This window comes from Sphaeramia orbicularis, chromosome 6, assembly GCF_902148855.1.
Source record: "Sphaeramia orbicularis chromosome 6, fSphaOr1.1, whole genome shotgun sequence".
Taxonomy (NCBI): Eukaryota; Metazoa; Chordata; class Actinopteri; order Kurtiformes; family Apogonidae; genus Sphaeramia; species Sphaeramia orbicularis.
Window position 1 is genome coordinate 38,946,337 of NC_043962.1, and position 16,614 is coordinate 38,962,950.

At 37.5% G+C, this 16,614-nt stretch overlaps 1 protein-coding gene across 1 annotated transcript; it reads right to left on the minus strand.

Annotated features, from left to right (window-relative positions):
• Positions 1-3,806: 3,806 nt before the first annotated feature.
• Positions 3,807-15,356, minus strand: LOC115421158 (uncharacterized). Its single transcript, XM_030136893.1, is given in 14 exon segments — positions 3,807-8,858; positions 9,317-9,404; positions 9,501-9,594; positions 10,130-10,149; positions 10,151-10,452; positions 10,560-10,647; positions 11,133-11,226; positions 11,557-11,863; positions 12,133-12,220; positions 12,443-12,536; positions 12,804-13,140; positions 14,448-14,535; positions 14,624-14,717; positions 14,800-15,356. Coding segments are annotated over 14 exon segments (2,316 nt in total). The 5' UTR covers positions 14,852-15,356; the 3' UTR covers positions 3,807-8,288.
• Positions 15,357-16,614: the final 1,258 nt, after the last annotated feature.

A 16,614-nucleotide genomic window follows, 5' to 3' on the forward strand; every position in this document is an offset into this window, starting at 1 on the left:
TACTCAATTACAAGTTTCCTGAATTGAAGCTTAATTTCCTTATTTTCGCTGCCACTGAACATTGGTTCCACTGTTGTGTTTCACATGCAGTCGTATGTTAGTTCCATCTTTAGTAGTTAAGTTGGATACAAATGTGTTGAAGACTGCAGTGCACATATTATTTGTAGATGTCATTTGACTTGCTTGTTGTTTATATCTATAGATATTTTTATATATCGGCTAAAATTTGCTTAGAGGTCTTATTTGTCTTTGTGCATAAGAAATCCATATAAGTGAATCCCCAAAGGAACTTTGTGTTGGTAAATACAAGTTATGCAGCTTTACAGGATTTCAGTTCTGTTACAACATGTTGATGCTCATATGAACTATGTTTTCAGGTCAAAAATGTCCAATTTCATCACAATTAATGCTATATTTTCATGTCACAAATGGCCAAGTTATATTTTAACTGAATTTACCTGAAAAACAAATATTCTATTCTTTTATATTCCCCAATTTTTCTTACCAGATTCTATCCTACATATCACATGTTTTATTTTTACAGGTTGCAATATGGAGTATGGTGCTGATCCATCCTGCTTATGTTACACCAATACATACATTAAGAATGTCACACGTCACTTTTTAAATCAACAGTTTTCTAATAATAAGCATTTTTATAAAGAAATAACAATTCTATATTGTTATTTACTCTTTAGTATGATGATAAACTAAACAATAAATAATTCTGATCCTAGTTTTTGCACAGGGATCATTTGTGGAAACAGTGACATGGCTGCCGAGCATCAGTATGATGGGATCCGTAACAACCATGTCACATCCGTCCACTGACACATTTTGTGTTTTTGTTCAGCTGTTATTGTTTTAGATCCACAATACTAACATTTATGAATAAGAGGAGAATTAGCAATAGTAAGTATATAAGTTTATTCCTAATAAAGTACTGGTACTGACCAGAGCATCATGGGTAATGTCACATCCGTCCACCAGCAAAAGTTTTCACATACACATACTATTCAAAATCCAATATTTCTGAAAATATAGCTTCCACTGTCAAATAATATCAGTAGTCTGTGCACAAATGTATTAGCATTATTTCAGCACAGTTCTATGCATTTCTTACAACTTTTTTTTTTTTTTTTTTTACAAAAATGGCCACTCATTTGACCCCCTAATTAAATTTTAGCCGATATACTTTTATACTGTTCTCATTTTTGTTCTTATTTCTTTCATATATTTTCTATATATGCTTTTAATTTCATGTTTTTGTGGTTGTTTTTTCAGCTGGTTCTGGAATAAAGGATAAACTGTCCTTTTCACATTTTGACTTTTTTTTTTCCACATAGACGTTTAATCAAATTGAATCAAACAAAAGAATCAATATATGAATCAGTTACAAAACTAATCGATAGCTGCAGCCCTACTGCAAAGACACTGACTTCCTCTTTTTATCTGTTACATCTTGTGCATTTCTGTCACATTTTTGCTGTTTTTCAGCACAGACCAGAGTTAATATTCACTTCACTATGAAGTCCAGAAGAAACAGAACAAATATGCCTTATGCATTTCTACAGGGTGTCCCATAAGTCTTCATACATAGGAAAAATAAACGTTTCTTGACATAAACCATTTTTATTTATATAATATGCTCTATATGACTGCCATTTTGTCGGGAACACATTTCAATGCGTGTCCTCCACTGCTGAAGAACTATAAAGAAGAAATATAAAGAAATACATGTTAGAACCATATATGTATGGAATGTATTATGTCTCCTATGTATGGAGACTTATGGGACACCCTGTAGTCAAAGGTGAGGTAAAAAGTGTTAAGTCAGTTGCAACGTGCAACTTCACCACTAGATAACGCCACATCTTACACGTTAAATTTCCTCCGGTGTTAATGAATCACAGTAAAAGTCAAAATAATATTCCTGTTTTAACTTCTTCCTTTATGCTACAGAACTCCACTGTTTTTACTCAATCCTGCTGTCAGACAAACTGTGATAAAACCAGCAAATATTCTATTTCCTAGTGTTTTTATTAAAACTAGACCCTTCTCAGCACTTCCAATGTGCATCTGTGGCCTGTGTGTGTAAAGACCTACAAATATTTTTGTTGTGTCTTCTAAATGAATTTTTCTCTACATTTAACCATTCATAAGTCATTTATCATCATTTATTATATTATCCTCTGCATTTCATATCTTTCAATGAAAAGCAGTCATTTTCCTACATTTAATTTAGTGAATGTGTAGATCAGGGGTGTCAAACTTATTTTAGTTCAGGGGTCATATTCAGCTAAATGTGATCTAAAGTGGGCCAAAACAGTACAATAATAACAGAATAACCTATAAATAATGACAACTCCAAATTTTTGTCTTTGCTTTAGTGTAAAAAAAACCCATTAAATTATGAAAATACTTACTTTTATAAACTATCAAAAAAAAAAAAAAAAACAACCCAGAAAAAACTGGCATTTAAATTAAAAAACGTAAGAAAATTTTGTGCAATTTTAACAATATCATTCCTCCACTTATCATTTCTACATGTGCATTATGGATCAGATCTACAAAGACACTAAACACTGAGGAACAGGCAGAAAAGAGTTCAAATTGTGCTTAATTTTCTTTAGACATTTCAGGTTCTTCATATTTGTTGAAGTTATTCACATTTTATTGTTACAGGATAGTTTATAAATAGAAATATTTTCATAATTGAATGTTATTTTTTACACTAAAGCAAAGACAAAAAATTGAAGTTGTTAATTCTAGATTTTTTTTTTTTGCTTAATTCAAGATTTTTTGCTAAATTTAAGATTTTTTTTGGCTTAATTCAAGATTTTTTTTACTTAATTGAAGATTTTTTTTTTGCTTAATTCAAGATTTTTTGCTAAATTTGAGGGTTTTTTTGGTTAAATTCAAGATTTTTTTTAATTTAAGATTTTTTTTGTTTTTGCTTAATTCAAAATTTTTTTTTTAACTTAATTGAAGTTTTTTTTTTTTTTTGCTTAATTCAAGATTTTTTTCTTTAATTCAAGCTAAATTTTTTTTTTTTTTGCTTAATTCAAGATTTTTTTTTTTGCTAAATTTAAGATTTTTTTTCCTTAATTCAAGCTTTTTTTTTTTTTTTTTGCTTAATTCAAGATTTTTTTGCTAAATTTGAGATTTTTTTGGTTTAATTGAAGATTTTTTTTTTTTTTGCTTAATTCAAAATTTTTCCTTAATTCAAGCTAATTTTTTTTTTTGCATGATTCAGTTCAAAAGTGTGGAATTTTTGCACTTTGTAAATTCATCCCAGGGCCCGGATTGGAACCTTTGGTGGGCCACATTTGGCCCCCGGGCCGCATGTTTGACACCCCTGGTGTAGATATTCATAGAAGTTCAGAGAGAATTCAAAGATTGTATCAAAACTAAGAACATTTAGGAAAATGTGACTCTTTCAGCTTAAATATATCATTAATGTAACATGTAAATAAGTGGCTATAACCACTGTTGTTAAACTACATGGGTTTCAATGTTGCAGAAGAGGACAGTGTTTCCACATTCACTACAGAGCCTCTGAACGTCCAAATGGGTCATATCTGATGATAATGAAAAACTGAGAAACTGGATTTTACTTGAATTATTTACATGCATTGGTAGAATTAATGATTCAAAAGTTAACAGTTAAAATAATGAGACCCATTATTATTATTGGTTATGTTCCTTTAGTTTGATCTAACAAAAAGTACTTCAAATAATTAATATCCTTTAGTATGCATCATTGAGGCTTTGTCGAATAACTGGTGTTCCACAGTGTCCAGACGTTAGGTGATTCTGGTCCATTTATTGAAGGCTACAACAGGAACATGTCATCAGGCCCTTCTTAAAAAATATATATGCAACTTTACAAACAGATGAAATTTGAGTGTTTTTATACAACATTACAATGTAAATACTGCCATTTTTTTTTAAAAAGACAAAACATTTCACATATATGTTGCAAACCAACAGATGTGATGTTTTCAACACATTCAGAGTTTGGCTGAATCCCTATTAACTGCATGGACACAACACACTTATTGCATTCACATAGAGGAAATGTACAGCTAAGCCACGGACCAGTTTTTAAGGCTTCCATCAGGATTCAAAAAAGAGCTTCTGTGCTTCTGAACTGGAACAAAAAGGTGCTGAGCCAAAGTCTGTGAAGGCTTAATAATGTCAAGAAAGAGTCCAAGTTGGGAGTAGGTACAGTTCAGTGTTTCCCACAGGAGGACAATTTATTTGTTGGAGGTTGCACAATATAATAAAAAAAAATACTATGTGAAAGTAAAAAAGGTATTCGCTTGCTGAAATGATAAAAAAAAAGGGCACTTAACTGTATTTTGTCAAGTTTTAACCGTCTGTACCAGTAGAATACTTACTAACATGGTCAGTTGTTTTCCAAAACAAAAAAATACTAAGGCGTATAAAGGAAAAGGTATTAATACATTTAAGTTAACAGTGAAGATTTTTTTCATTTTTGTGACAACATGTAATTGCAGAAATTTGGGGATGCTATAATTTACAGATCCTGTATTTTTCCGTCACTACCCTACAATCTTTCCTCATAATTTCCTAACAATTGACTGGTATTGGTACATTGAAAAGGTGGAGTAAGTGAATGCTGACAAACATTACAATAGTTGAACTCAAACACACCCTTTACTACCTGGAATGTGTTAGGATGGATTGGTTTGACCATTTACAGAACCATGACAGTGTATAAACATTAAATTATATTATTCAGCTGCAGACCATGAGGAAACATTTACTGAATTTAACAAAATATAAGTCTGTATTATTGAAATTACTGTTGAATTTACAGTACAACCATGTGATTAGTCAAAATGATTTGTCATTTCAGGAAATTATTAGTCGCTTAATGCATAACTTGCTTTTAAATACCTGAATAAAAAGTAGTAGTAGGGCTACTTATTTATAAATATTACTTCATCCGTTCTCCTTTATAATTAGTTAAAAACAGTGCTATTCTGCAAAACATCCTCATAATCTGCAGAAAAGTGCCAGCTACTTCTAAGGAAATTATGAGGAAAGAACGTAGAATAAATGAAAAATACTAGACCTGTAAAATAAAGTCACATTTTTTTGTTACTGATGTTGTAAGGAACTGCTTCTCTAGTCCACAAACTCATGATCAACACATTAAAAACTAATTACTGAATATGCTCCATCAAAATAAATTCCATGAATGGGAAACACGTGAATGCACATTATTTGTATTCTTCTGGACCGTGCCCAGGTTTTACAGTACAGCCTTTGTTTGACTTGAGCTTTCTCTGTTAAATGAACCCATGTCATCAGTCTGAAGGAGTCTTTACCTCCCTAGTGGTCTGTACCTCAGGCCGGTCTGCCTGGTTCTTCATTAACACTCAGGTGTAAACAGGTAGGGCTGCACAATTATGTCTAAAATGATCAATGATATGAAGTTATTTATCACATTGTGACAAAACACATATGATGGACTTAAATAAGATGGTAAAACAATGCTTAAAACTGAACAGATTACAATGGCACCAGTGGATAAAACCAAATAAATAAGACACATTACCGACTTACAATAAAATATAAAATGAACTGCAGGTTCATACTTCCATGACCTCTCAATCATTCCATTTTGCAGCTTCGAAGCCTAAATCACTCGAATAAAAGTTATCTCTATTTGTTTAGTGTGTCTGAATCAGAAAAAAACAGTATGTGTAAAAGCACATGAACTGTACATTCACAAACCATAGAACTGTCTACTACCAGGAACATGATCCAACAAAAAATATATTGTGTTTGGACAAAACAGCTCCTGTGGCCAGGTCAGCTGATACAAATCTATTACAGAATAAACTCAGGTTTGAGTGAGAAAAAGCAACGAAGTAAACTTCGTTGTTATTTGACACAGTTTACTCTGGGAGTTTCTTGATTTTTGACTTAGTGATTTAACTGATGAAATAATAAAGTGTTCTTAGGTAGCTTTTAGTGATGCATTTTAGTGCAAAAGCAAAAAAAACATAAAACATGAAAAAATAGTGCATTTAGCCACTCATTCACCAACTGAAACCAAAGGCTGTTTTTACACCTATAGTCACTTTACCCTGGTCTAAGTTAGTGGATGAGTTTGTAAACTTGGTACATTTTCCCCCTCGTGAATTTCTGACCTCAGCACAAAAAAAAAGTTTCAAATTAACCAAAATAAATCACTAAAAATTAAACCTTACAAATGTGTCTGAGGTGGTAGCAAAAATGTGAATATATACAGAATGCCCTGTGTGTATCTGTGAGCCAAACACTGTTTTAACTAATTTAACACAGAGCAGAGTTTACGGTAACTATGGTAATAATCTGTATGACACAGCAGCACAGAGTCAAATGCACTTTAAGGAAATGCCTTGAAAATAACATACTGCCTTCAGACTGAGCAGAACAAAGAAGCTAACATTGAGCAGGTAGAGACATTAACTATTAACACTTAACATGAAGAACAGATCGACCTTCAGGAGCTGCAAATGTTCAGTCAGATCACGGTTGGATCATGTTCTCATCAAAAAAACAAACAGCTCTAGCGAGTGTTAGGGACCCGACCAAGACCACCTCTTCTGAAGGGTCTCAGACTGCACGTGTGTGTGATTAGTGTACACCAAAGATATGAGAAAGCAGAGTCACAATTAACTGGACTAAAATGCTGCAGTAAACTATGAGTGGTCATGTTGTGGGCGGGACAAATCTGAGTTGGTTAATACTCATCATTTGTGACTATCTACTAACCATCTTGGCCCACAGAACTCAAAGGTCTTAAGAGCCATTCACACCAAGAATGACAACAATAAATACAGACATCATCCACACCGATGAAGATTAATGCTCTTTGAATGGTGGCTCCAAATGCATCAGAGCCTCAAGGTGAATACTGATCAACTCCTACTGCTGTGCACCTACGCAGGAATAGGGGTGGAACGGTACAGAAAAAATTTCGGTACAGGGGTCTTTGGTTTGATACATTTTCGGTACAGAGAAGGAGACCAGTGAAGGGGAAGGGGAAGGGGGGGGGGTGCACTCTGTAACTACCTGTTGGACACAGGACATTTCTACAAAATATTGTTCAGTCATTTGTGCATTAATTATGTGGCAACCCACATGTTATACAATTTTGAATGTTCAGTGTTCGTTTATGGCAAACTCTGTAATTTACTGAGTGTTTGTGAATGCCTCACAGTATTCCCTGAGGTGCTGTGAACATCACCTCACAGTAACACTGCAGCAGAGGCACAGTGAAGGAGAAGAGGAGCAGGTTCACTTGATTTTGTTAACTTGAACTAAAAAATAAAAACCTTTTCGCTATAAAGGAACCTGTGGACCCTTGTGCCACAACATACTGAAAAACGAAAGAGAAACGCAACATGTTTCGAACGTCCGACCCAGCTTCTGTGCCTCTGTCATACTCTGTCGTCATGTTTTGGTTTGTTTTGCAGCGGCACTAAGAATTTGCCGCTGCTGAATGTATAAATATACACACAGACAGAGACAGAGACAGAGAGAGACAGAGACAGAGAGACAGAGAGAGAGAGAGAGAGAGAGAACCCTGCACATGGGTTGTGCTTGTGTCCACCCTGCTTCCATAGTGTTTGCATTCTTCGCACAGGCTACATGTATTCGTTTGGAACACCTCTGTATCGTATCGAAAGCCCCGATCCGAAACATTTGGTACAAATGAGTGCAACGCTACACCCCTACTCAGGAATATAACTGTACTACTTCCACACAAGAGGGTGGATTAGGAAAATTCAGTTGCATTTTGAAGAGTACTCAGTGTTTTCTTTCATTCATCAAAAGGTGCTGAAAAGGACTCTGAGAACTTTGCATTCCACTATGTTCCACTTAAACAACCAGTTGAGATGAACCAATTCTTAAAACTTGTGTGGACAACCCTTTAGTTTCCAATGTTTCAATGGAAAGGCCAAACCTCAATAAAAAGTTAAATAAGATGTGAACATTGTGATGAAAACATAATAGTAATAGTGCAGCCCTACTATTTAAGTGTTGTGCAATTCCAGGACCATTTACCCATTTCATCATCGTTTACCCCACAATGTATGGAAAACCTACAGCCACTCTGTTTGCCACCAAACATGGCTTCGCAAAGCACTGCACAGAGGTCTATACTCCAGCTTGCAGCATGATTAACCGCACTCTCTTCCACACCATCCTCCGGGAATCAGGGATGATCAACATCCTCAGAGCAGTCTACACCTCATGAAGGTCTACATTAGTGAATTGAGGTGTCCAGAATGTCCTACAGAGTTCAGCATCAAAGCTCGCTGGTCCAGCACCTCCCTGTCTCGCCCCAACGCCGCTCTCTCCTGCTCCACCATCGCTCTGTCCCGCTCCACCGCTGCCCGCTCCCTCTCCAGCCACAGCCTCTCTGCCTGCACCGCTGCCCTCTCTCTCTCCACAGCTGCCCTATCTCGCTCCACCATTTCCCTTTCTCGCTCCAGTGCAGCCCTCTCCCGCTCCACCATCTCCCACTCCCGCTCCAGTCCCCCCAGCGGCCCGTCGCAAGGCTCCGAGTTCCGCTGGTTCTGCTCCGTGGTGTCATTGAATGACTCCTGTCCATAGTCTGAGGAGGAGGAGGGGGGAGGTGGAGGGGCAGGGCGGGGCCTGTGTCTGGGGGCGGGGTCAGGGTGCTGCTCATCATCCTGAGTGACTGGGGTGAGGAGGGGGGCACTGTTCACCAGGCGACCCTCCATAGCTTCATTCATGAGGTGAAACCACGGCCAGGAGGAGGCGCCGTCTGCGACACTCTCCATCCCTACTGGGGGATATTTCAGATCCTGAGGAGGGGAAACAAGTAGAGAGGAAATGAGGAGAAACAAAAGAAGAGGAAACGCAAGCAAACAAGGAGAGAGGAAAGGAAACCAGAGGACAGGAGGAGACCAAAGAGGAGGAGCAGAAATGTGTGTTTTGAACAAAAAGCCCCATTTCCTTTCAAACAGAGGCTGTAGGTACTACGTTAATTTCAACAGTGCATATATTTATCCATACTGATTAAGAATATGTGTTTAAATTACCATCAGTGTGATATTCTCTGACTTCAACATTTCAAATGTGAGAATACAGATGGTTCTACCACGTATCACTTTGGCTTTTTGTCAATTTTTCAACATTATAAAAATGTTATTTGAGTTCTCCTTGTTTCACTTAATATAGTACTTTCATTTTATTGATAGTCAAGGTAAAAAAAAAGCCTGCAATGTAGTGAATGTAGCCTGGATGTTAGCCGTTACTGTACCTTGTATCTCCTCTTCAGATTGTCCCATTTCTTTGCCATCTGGTAGGTTGAGACCTTTCCCTGTAAACCCAGTTCCTTCAGAATGGCTCTAAGTACGAGACAGAACATTTCAGCCTGATGCAGACGTTATTAAACATCCATATCACACTGCTGATCATTTTCATCCATTACAGACTTATCTTACTTCCAGGCAGCCTTAGCAGCATTTCTCCTCCCAGTGAACAATGCCTCATTAGCAGCTCGCAGTTTAATCATCTTGCGTGTGTCCTGGTCTGTCACTGTGATGGATGGAGTTTAACAGAGATGAAAGCCATCAATCATACTTACTTAAATATGCACCCAGACATTTATCAGGCACTACACGTGGTGAAGAAGCTTTTAGCTGTTACAGTGCATGCAGTGGAAAATCTTACAATGTCTTATTAATAAGCTATGGAATTCTGGAGTAGTACAGTTCATATAAACATTTTCTTCATTCTGATTCTTTGATTACATTTCTAGCTATTATTTTCTTTTTTTTAATAGTTCTAACTTTTATTGTCTGTTTTCCTCTAAATGCTCCTTTTGTTTGTGTAAAGCACAGTGACCTGCCTTTGTTTCTAAAGCATTGCTGTATCAATAACCTTCACTGAGTTCATTGATTTAGTTACATACATCATCTCAGGGCTAACCATTTTAGATCCAAGTTAAATTAAAATCTAAAGGAAGACAACTGAAGAGCTTGAAAATACAGAAATATGTGCTTATAACACGTAACCATCTCTTCTCCCTCCCCTTCTTGGCTTAAACATACAGAGTGAAGACGTCTTTTACTTTTATAAGAAAGGTCTGAGGGGGTTGAACACTCCCTCCCCGCTGGCGTCGATGGAGACAACATTCCCATCAGCCTCTGCATTGTCTCCTCCCACCATGCTCTCCAGCTCTGACATGCTGTTCCTCTCTGCCATTAAACAGTCTCTGTCAGGAGCAGGTGGAGATGAGCCGAATACGGCGTCCTCCTCGTTTGTCCAGATGGGCGTAACCCTGGGAGCTTTCCCTGCTAGCCGGCCCTCCAGAGCGTCACTCATTAACTGGAACCAGGGCCAGGAAGCGGGGTTGGTTTGGCCCTCCATCCCCCGTGGAGGAAACTTCAGGTCCTGAAGAATGACACGCAACAAGGGGTTCTTAACTGTGGCTGACAACATGGTTTTACAATGATTTGCACAGACAGGTTCGAGTGCAAAGTAAACTGCTGAGGCGTCACCTTGAATTTGGTCTTCAGGTTGTCCCACTTCTTGGCGACCTGGTCAGGCGTTATCTTCCCTGTCAGACCCATCTCCTTCACGATCCCCCTGTGGATGAAGCAGAACAAATCAATTACATTGAGGCAGTTTGTTTCAGCAAATTCACACACAACTACTCAATTGCTTTTCTGTTGATGGGTTCATTTTACTGTATTTATTGCATTGGAAATTAAAATATATAGGATATTTGTATCAAAATGTTCACATTTTTATGTAAAACCAGCCTGTTTCATTGTCCTGGAATGTTGCACAAGTCTGCTTCACTGGCAATTTAATATTTTGCTTTGGAAGCTATTTAATGTTTTACTTACAATTTAGTTCCAGATAATATTAACTAATGTGGGACCTGTTTTCTTTTTGGTCGATATGATTTATCCCTTATCAAACAGTTAAATCTATAATGTAACACAATGCTTTTACATATTTACATTATTTTGAGGGAAATGCATGCCATGATTTAGAAATGCAAAATAAAGAAATAACAGGAAATCTAATTAGAAAGGAAAAGTAATTTATTTTTTTTCCTTTCTTACCTCCAAGCTGGTTTAGCTGTGTTTCTCCTCCCGGTAAACAGAGACTCGTTAGCAGCTCGTAACTCAATTAACCGCCTTGTGTCGTCTTCTGTCACTGCAACATTAATCATAAAAAATAATCAAAATCTAAAAATCAGTATTTTTAGATTTGAGGTGGAGCCATTTTGTTTTCATTCATGTAAAAAATATAAGGATGAAGAGAGACATGACATCAAACAGTGATATTGATATATCATGTGATTAGATAAACATGAAGTCAGTCCATGAACACTTATACAAACAGATGGATTAAGAGATTCATACCTCTATTAAATGGTGAATAATGGTGTCTCATAGATGGGTGGATACAAAACAAATCAAAACAAAGTGCAAACATGCACAGTCTTGCATAGTATTACATAAATATGTTAACACCATTTCTTACATTTGTAGGTGAACTCAGTCATCCGGTGCAGATCTCCCAGAGCTGAAGAACCATTCTTCTCTTCATTATCAACTAGTAAGTCCATTTCTGACTCTGTAAGAAACTCAGCCATCCCTCCTCGAGTCCGTCTGGCTCGTTTCTTGGGGGTTGGTGACAGAGGTTCACAGTATTCATCTTCATCCTCCACAATAGGTGTGAGGATGGGTGCTGCTCCAGCGAACCGGCCCTCCATGGCGTCGTTCATTCTGTAAAACCAGGGCCAGGAGCTCGGGTTCGTCTCCACACCTCGAGCTGGAAACTTCAGCTCCTGATGGAGATAGAAAACTCTACAGATTGTCCACAGAGGGACCTTATCCTCCTGTCAAACTGCCACCAACATCAACTCCTGTTTATCCATGACTCAGTGTTATGACCTCTTAACCAATATCATTTCATTGGTCGACTAGTTTTAACATGTGCGTCCCAGCACAAAACCTATACAGTGATTGAAGCTCTTTGTTTACAATTTGTTGTAATGATGACGATGAACACTGTCACAGAGTCATGTCTTTTGGAGTTGGAGGTGGTTACACCAACCTTGTATCTCCTCTTCAGGTTGTCCCACTTCTTGGCTAACTGGTCTGTAGTCACCTTTCCCTGAAGCCCCAGCTCATACAAAATGGCTCTGTAAGAAAAATGACTCTGGCTAAATCCCTGACTGAAAACCATAGACATACAAACAGAGCTCTGACTGATATGACTTTACTGCTAAAATCAGGACAGGAGTAGGAGAGGACCAAACTGTTAAGGGTTGGACAAACAATGAACAGAAAGATGGCATTCAACTGTGGTTATAACAGTTCTTTGAAGGTTTACCAGTTCTCTCTGAGCAAAAACTCTGACTCACCTCCAGGCAGGCTTTGCCGAATGCTTTCTGCCTGTGAAGAGTGCCTCATTTGCAGCTCGAAGTTTGATCATTCTCTCCGTTTCTGGTTCTGTCACTGTTAACATGGACATTTTTTTCAGACATTTAATATGACAATCAACAGGTTTACATTTCATAACATTTGCTGGAGGAAGACAGTGGGTCTTCTGTGTAATGAAAACAATATGAATTTTAATTTTTAAAAAAATTGTTTTGTTTTTTACAATTTTTATCATTTCAAAGTTACCCAATAACTAAACCAGGGTTTCAACTGAGACTGTTGAGTTTTAAGGCTGTTGCACTTCATTATCAACCACCAGGCTGCAACCCTTTCTATTCTTACTTTTATAGGTGCACTCAGACATCCTCCTCCAACCCATCGGAACTCCCTCAATGGGAGGAGCCTCTGTGTGAACTGTGCCATCATCCTCTGTGTGTTCAACTGCCACTGTGTCCTCCATCTCTGTTTTGATGAGGAACTCAAGGATGTCGGTGTTCTCCTGGTTCTGGCTGACCTGGCTGTTCCCACGGTGAACGATTTGTCCAGGGATCTCCGGGCTTAGCACCAGGTTGCTGTTGTAGAGACGACCCTGCATCGCTTCATCCATGATGTGAAACCAGGGCCACGACTCCACCACAGCCCCGATGTTGTCTTGGCCCTGGTAAGGCTGTTTCAGGTCCTGGAAAGGACATTAGGCTGTAAATTAATATCTGTACCTACAGGTACACATTGTGCTGCTTTTAGATACAAAAAGCACATTATTCACTAGATCATAATACCATCAAAATCAAAACAAAAAATTCAATCTCACTTTAAGAGAGATTCAGTGGCCAATCTGAGCACCCAGGTATCGATAAAAAGTTGACATGACGTCCAACATTCTCAAATCTAAGCAAGGAGAACAACATCTCCAGGAGCAGGTAAGGGTAGGCTGATCCATCTGCCTCCAAGTATTCCAATTCCTTTTAAAGATGCCACCATGTTTTTTCCCACTAGTTTTACATTGCAAAACAATGGTTTCAAAGTCATGCATCTATGCTGCAGTAAACTATCAACAAATAGTCATCATGGGAAGGAAGAAAGTGTGGGTTTGTTTCACAAATATGTCAATAGTGTGCATTGTATCAAGGATAAAATGATCATTTCTAGTATAGGTGTGCACACCAGCACCATGCTGTAACGTACGGTTTCCAATTAACCTTTACAGACCCACAACTATGTTTGTCACAACTTCCAAATGATTTCTTGTCTTTCCCAAATGATTTATCACCATTTATAACATTATATACTCTCCATTTTGCCTTTTTCAAGAAGTTATTTTATTATATTTAATTCAATGATCATGTAGCTGTTCATAAACACTAAGAGTAAATTCAAAGGTGATTTTATCAAAACAGAGAAAACTGAAGAAAAAGTGACTTTTTCAACAAAATATATCATTAACTGAACAACTGTTGTCATTGGTCAAACTCCATGAGTTTTGTTGGTGAATCAATATCGCAGAGGATAATGATGTTTCCACATTCACTACAGAGACTCTGAATGTCCAAATGGGTCATATATGATGACAATACAATGCTCAGAAACTGCATTTTACCTGAATTATTCCAATGCACTGAAAGGATAAATTTTTGTTATTAAACATTTAAGATCAGTACATGATTTTGGTCCGTGGTGGATGTTTGGGTTGTTATGGGTTGAACAGGAATAGAAAAGTGATGTATATGCCATTTTTCTACTCTGTTTCTGCACTGCATTCAGATTATAAAACAGTTGCACTTATAACATAAATATATGTAAAATGACCTTCAACATAGAAAATTAATCAGGAATCAATAAGGGAAATGATAAATGAACCAGACCAAAAAGCACAATCAATAGCACCACTGGAAATCTTAGCAATATCAGTGACTTGAGCAGGCCCTGGATCTCTCACTGCCAACAAGGCAGCTGCACAACTTGAACTGATCACTGAACTGATATTACCTTGTATTTCGTCCTCAGGTTGTCCCATTTTTTAGCAATCTGGTCTGCTGTGAGTTTCCCCTCCAGACCCAGGCCTTTTAAGATGGTGCTGATAAAAACATAGGGGGGTCACATGAGGTCATCTCAGACTGAAGACACACTGAGACAGACTTAAAAAGCAAATCCAACATTCATACCTCCATGCAATCTTGGCTGAATTCCTCTTCCCTGTGAACAGAGCCTCATTGGATGCACGGAATTCAATCAGCCTCTTCACGTCCTCCTCAGTCACTGGAGGCAGCAGAGGGGTCAGAGGTCAACAGCTTCACAAGCACTTGCAGAGTTAAATCTCACTTTCTGCATAGGTACTTACTTTTATAGGAGTTTTCTGGGAAATGGGGCAGCGGGTTCAGCGCCGGCTCCATTGTGATCATGGAAGAAGAGGAGAGGGTTTGTACTCCAGGGGCAGCCCAGGGGGAAGGAGGCAGCGGTGGGAGGGTGCTGGTACTCAGGCCTGATGCTAACCACAGGTTCACCAGGTGTGTTGCTGCTGCAGTGGCGGGTCCCTGTCCATCGTGTGAGACAGTCCCGGGAGAGATCTGAAGCCCCTTTCACCGGATAAAGGCTGCCCGTTTCCTCTGAGGCTAACTCCCTCTGCACCGTGAACACAAGCAGGATGCTAGCTGTGGAGGCAGCTAACCCGAACAACAAACCGACATGGAGCCGGGGTTCCCGCCACACAAAGGCACCGGTTCACGGAAGCTGGGACAGACTCTGCCACGTACGGCCTAGCGGGGCTCTATGTCATTGCCGCTGTTTGTAGTAAAACCGTGAATAAAATAAAAGCGGTATCGTTGTCACAGTTAGCCTGCATCCCGTTTCCTCTGCTGCCTTTAAGAGGAGGGTGCGATTGATATCCTCACCCCGCCTGCCCTCCGTCACGTGATACCCAAGGAGGGAAGTTAGAGGTAAACAAACACCACAGTGGCATCTCCTTCAAGTTATTATTATTATTATTATTATTATTTTTTTTTTTTATTGGCACAAAGCAAATTTACAGAACAAGATTGGGATAAACATTACAAGAGAGACATATAGAAATACATTTGAGACATGGTGGAATGATTAAACACAACTATTACAATTATCAGAAACAAACAAACAAACAAAAAATAATAATAATAATAATATTTTTTAGACATTTGAGGTGTAATGAAATTATTGAATCAGAAAGAAAAATAAAAAACTAAATCAGACTGGACAACAGAGTACAAAGGACTAGGCAAGATATTATTAAAACAGCAAGAATTTAGACAAACTAAAATAAAGTTTTCTGGCTTTTTTTGGACATATTTTCAATATACTTAAGAGATTTGTAATACTTAATAAAATCATATAAAAACAAGTTAAAGAAGGGGTTCTTATTTTTCCACTTACAAGAATGAATATGATATTTACTCAAAATAATAATAAGGTTAACTATATCTTTGACATTAACTTCTAATGAATCCATAAAATAAATAATATCACATAAAGAAAAAGATGGAATATTTTTAATTTTTAAGGACAACCAATTGTGAATATCAGCCCAAAAAGGAAATACTTTGTGAACAATTAAAAAACAAATGATCAATGGTTTCGGCTTTAAATGAACAGAAAACACAGGGATCCACATCAAAATTAAATCTTTTATGCAAAAAAATAATTAACAGGGTAAACTGAACGTGCAATTTTGAAATTAGTTTATTTAACTTTGGGAGCAACAGGACACCAAAGATAAAAAGAAAAACATTTTTCCCTCAGGGTGGTTTCTATGTTTCGTATAGTAACAGTGTTAAAGTCCCCAAAGTTTTTATGTTTAAAAGCTAGACAGATAATTTTATTGTTGCATCTTTTATCTAATAAATCAATGTCATTAACTTTCAAACAAGGTAAAAAGGGAACATATAAGGGGCAGGGCATCTCCTTCAAGTTAACATTATGAAAAGGCAGTATGGGTGGTTTTGAAATCATCAACACTTGTAATAAGTACAATTATAAGAGGTGCATTAAACTGAGGACAATATTCAACTGATCATCTTCTTCTATTGGGATTTTGTGTTTGTTATTGTTGTAGGAGCTATTTGTCTGTTTAGTTTTTTTGTTTAAAGTTAATTTACCTTTTTTGTTTACTAATTTAGTATTTTTT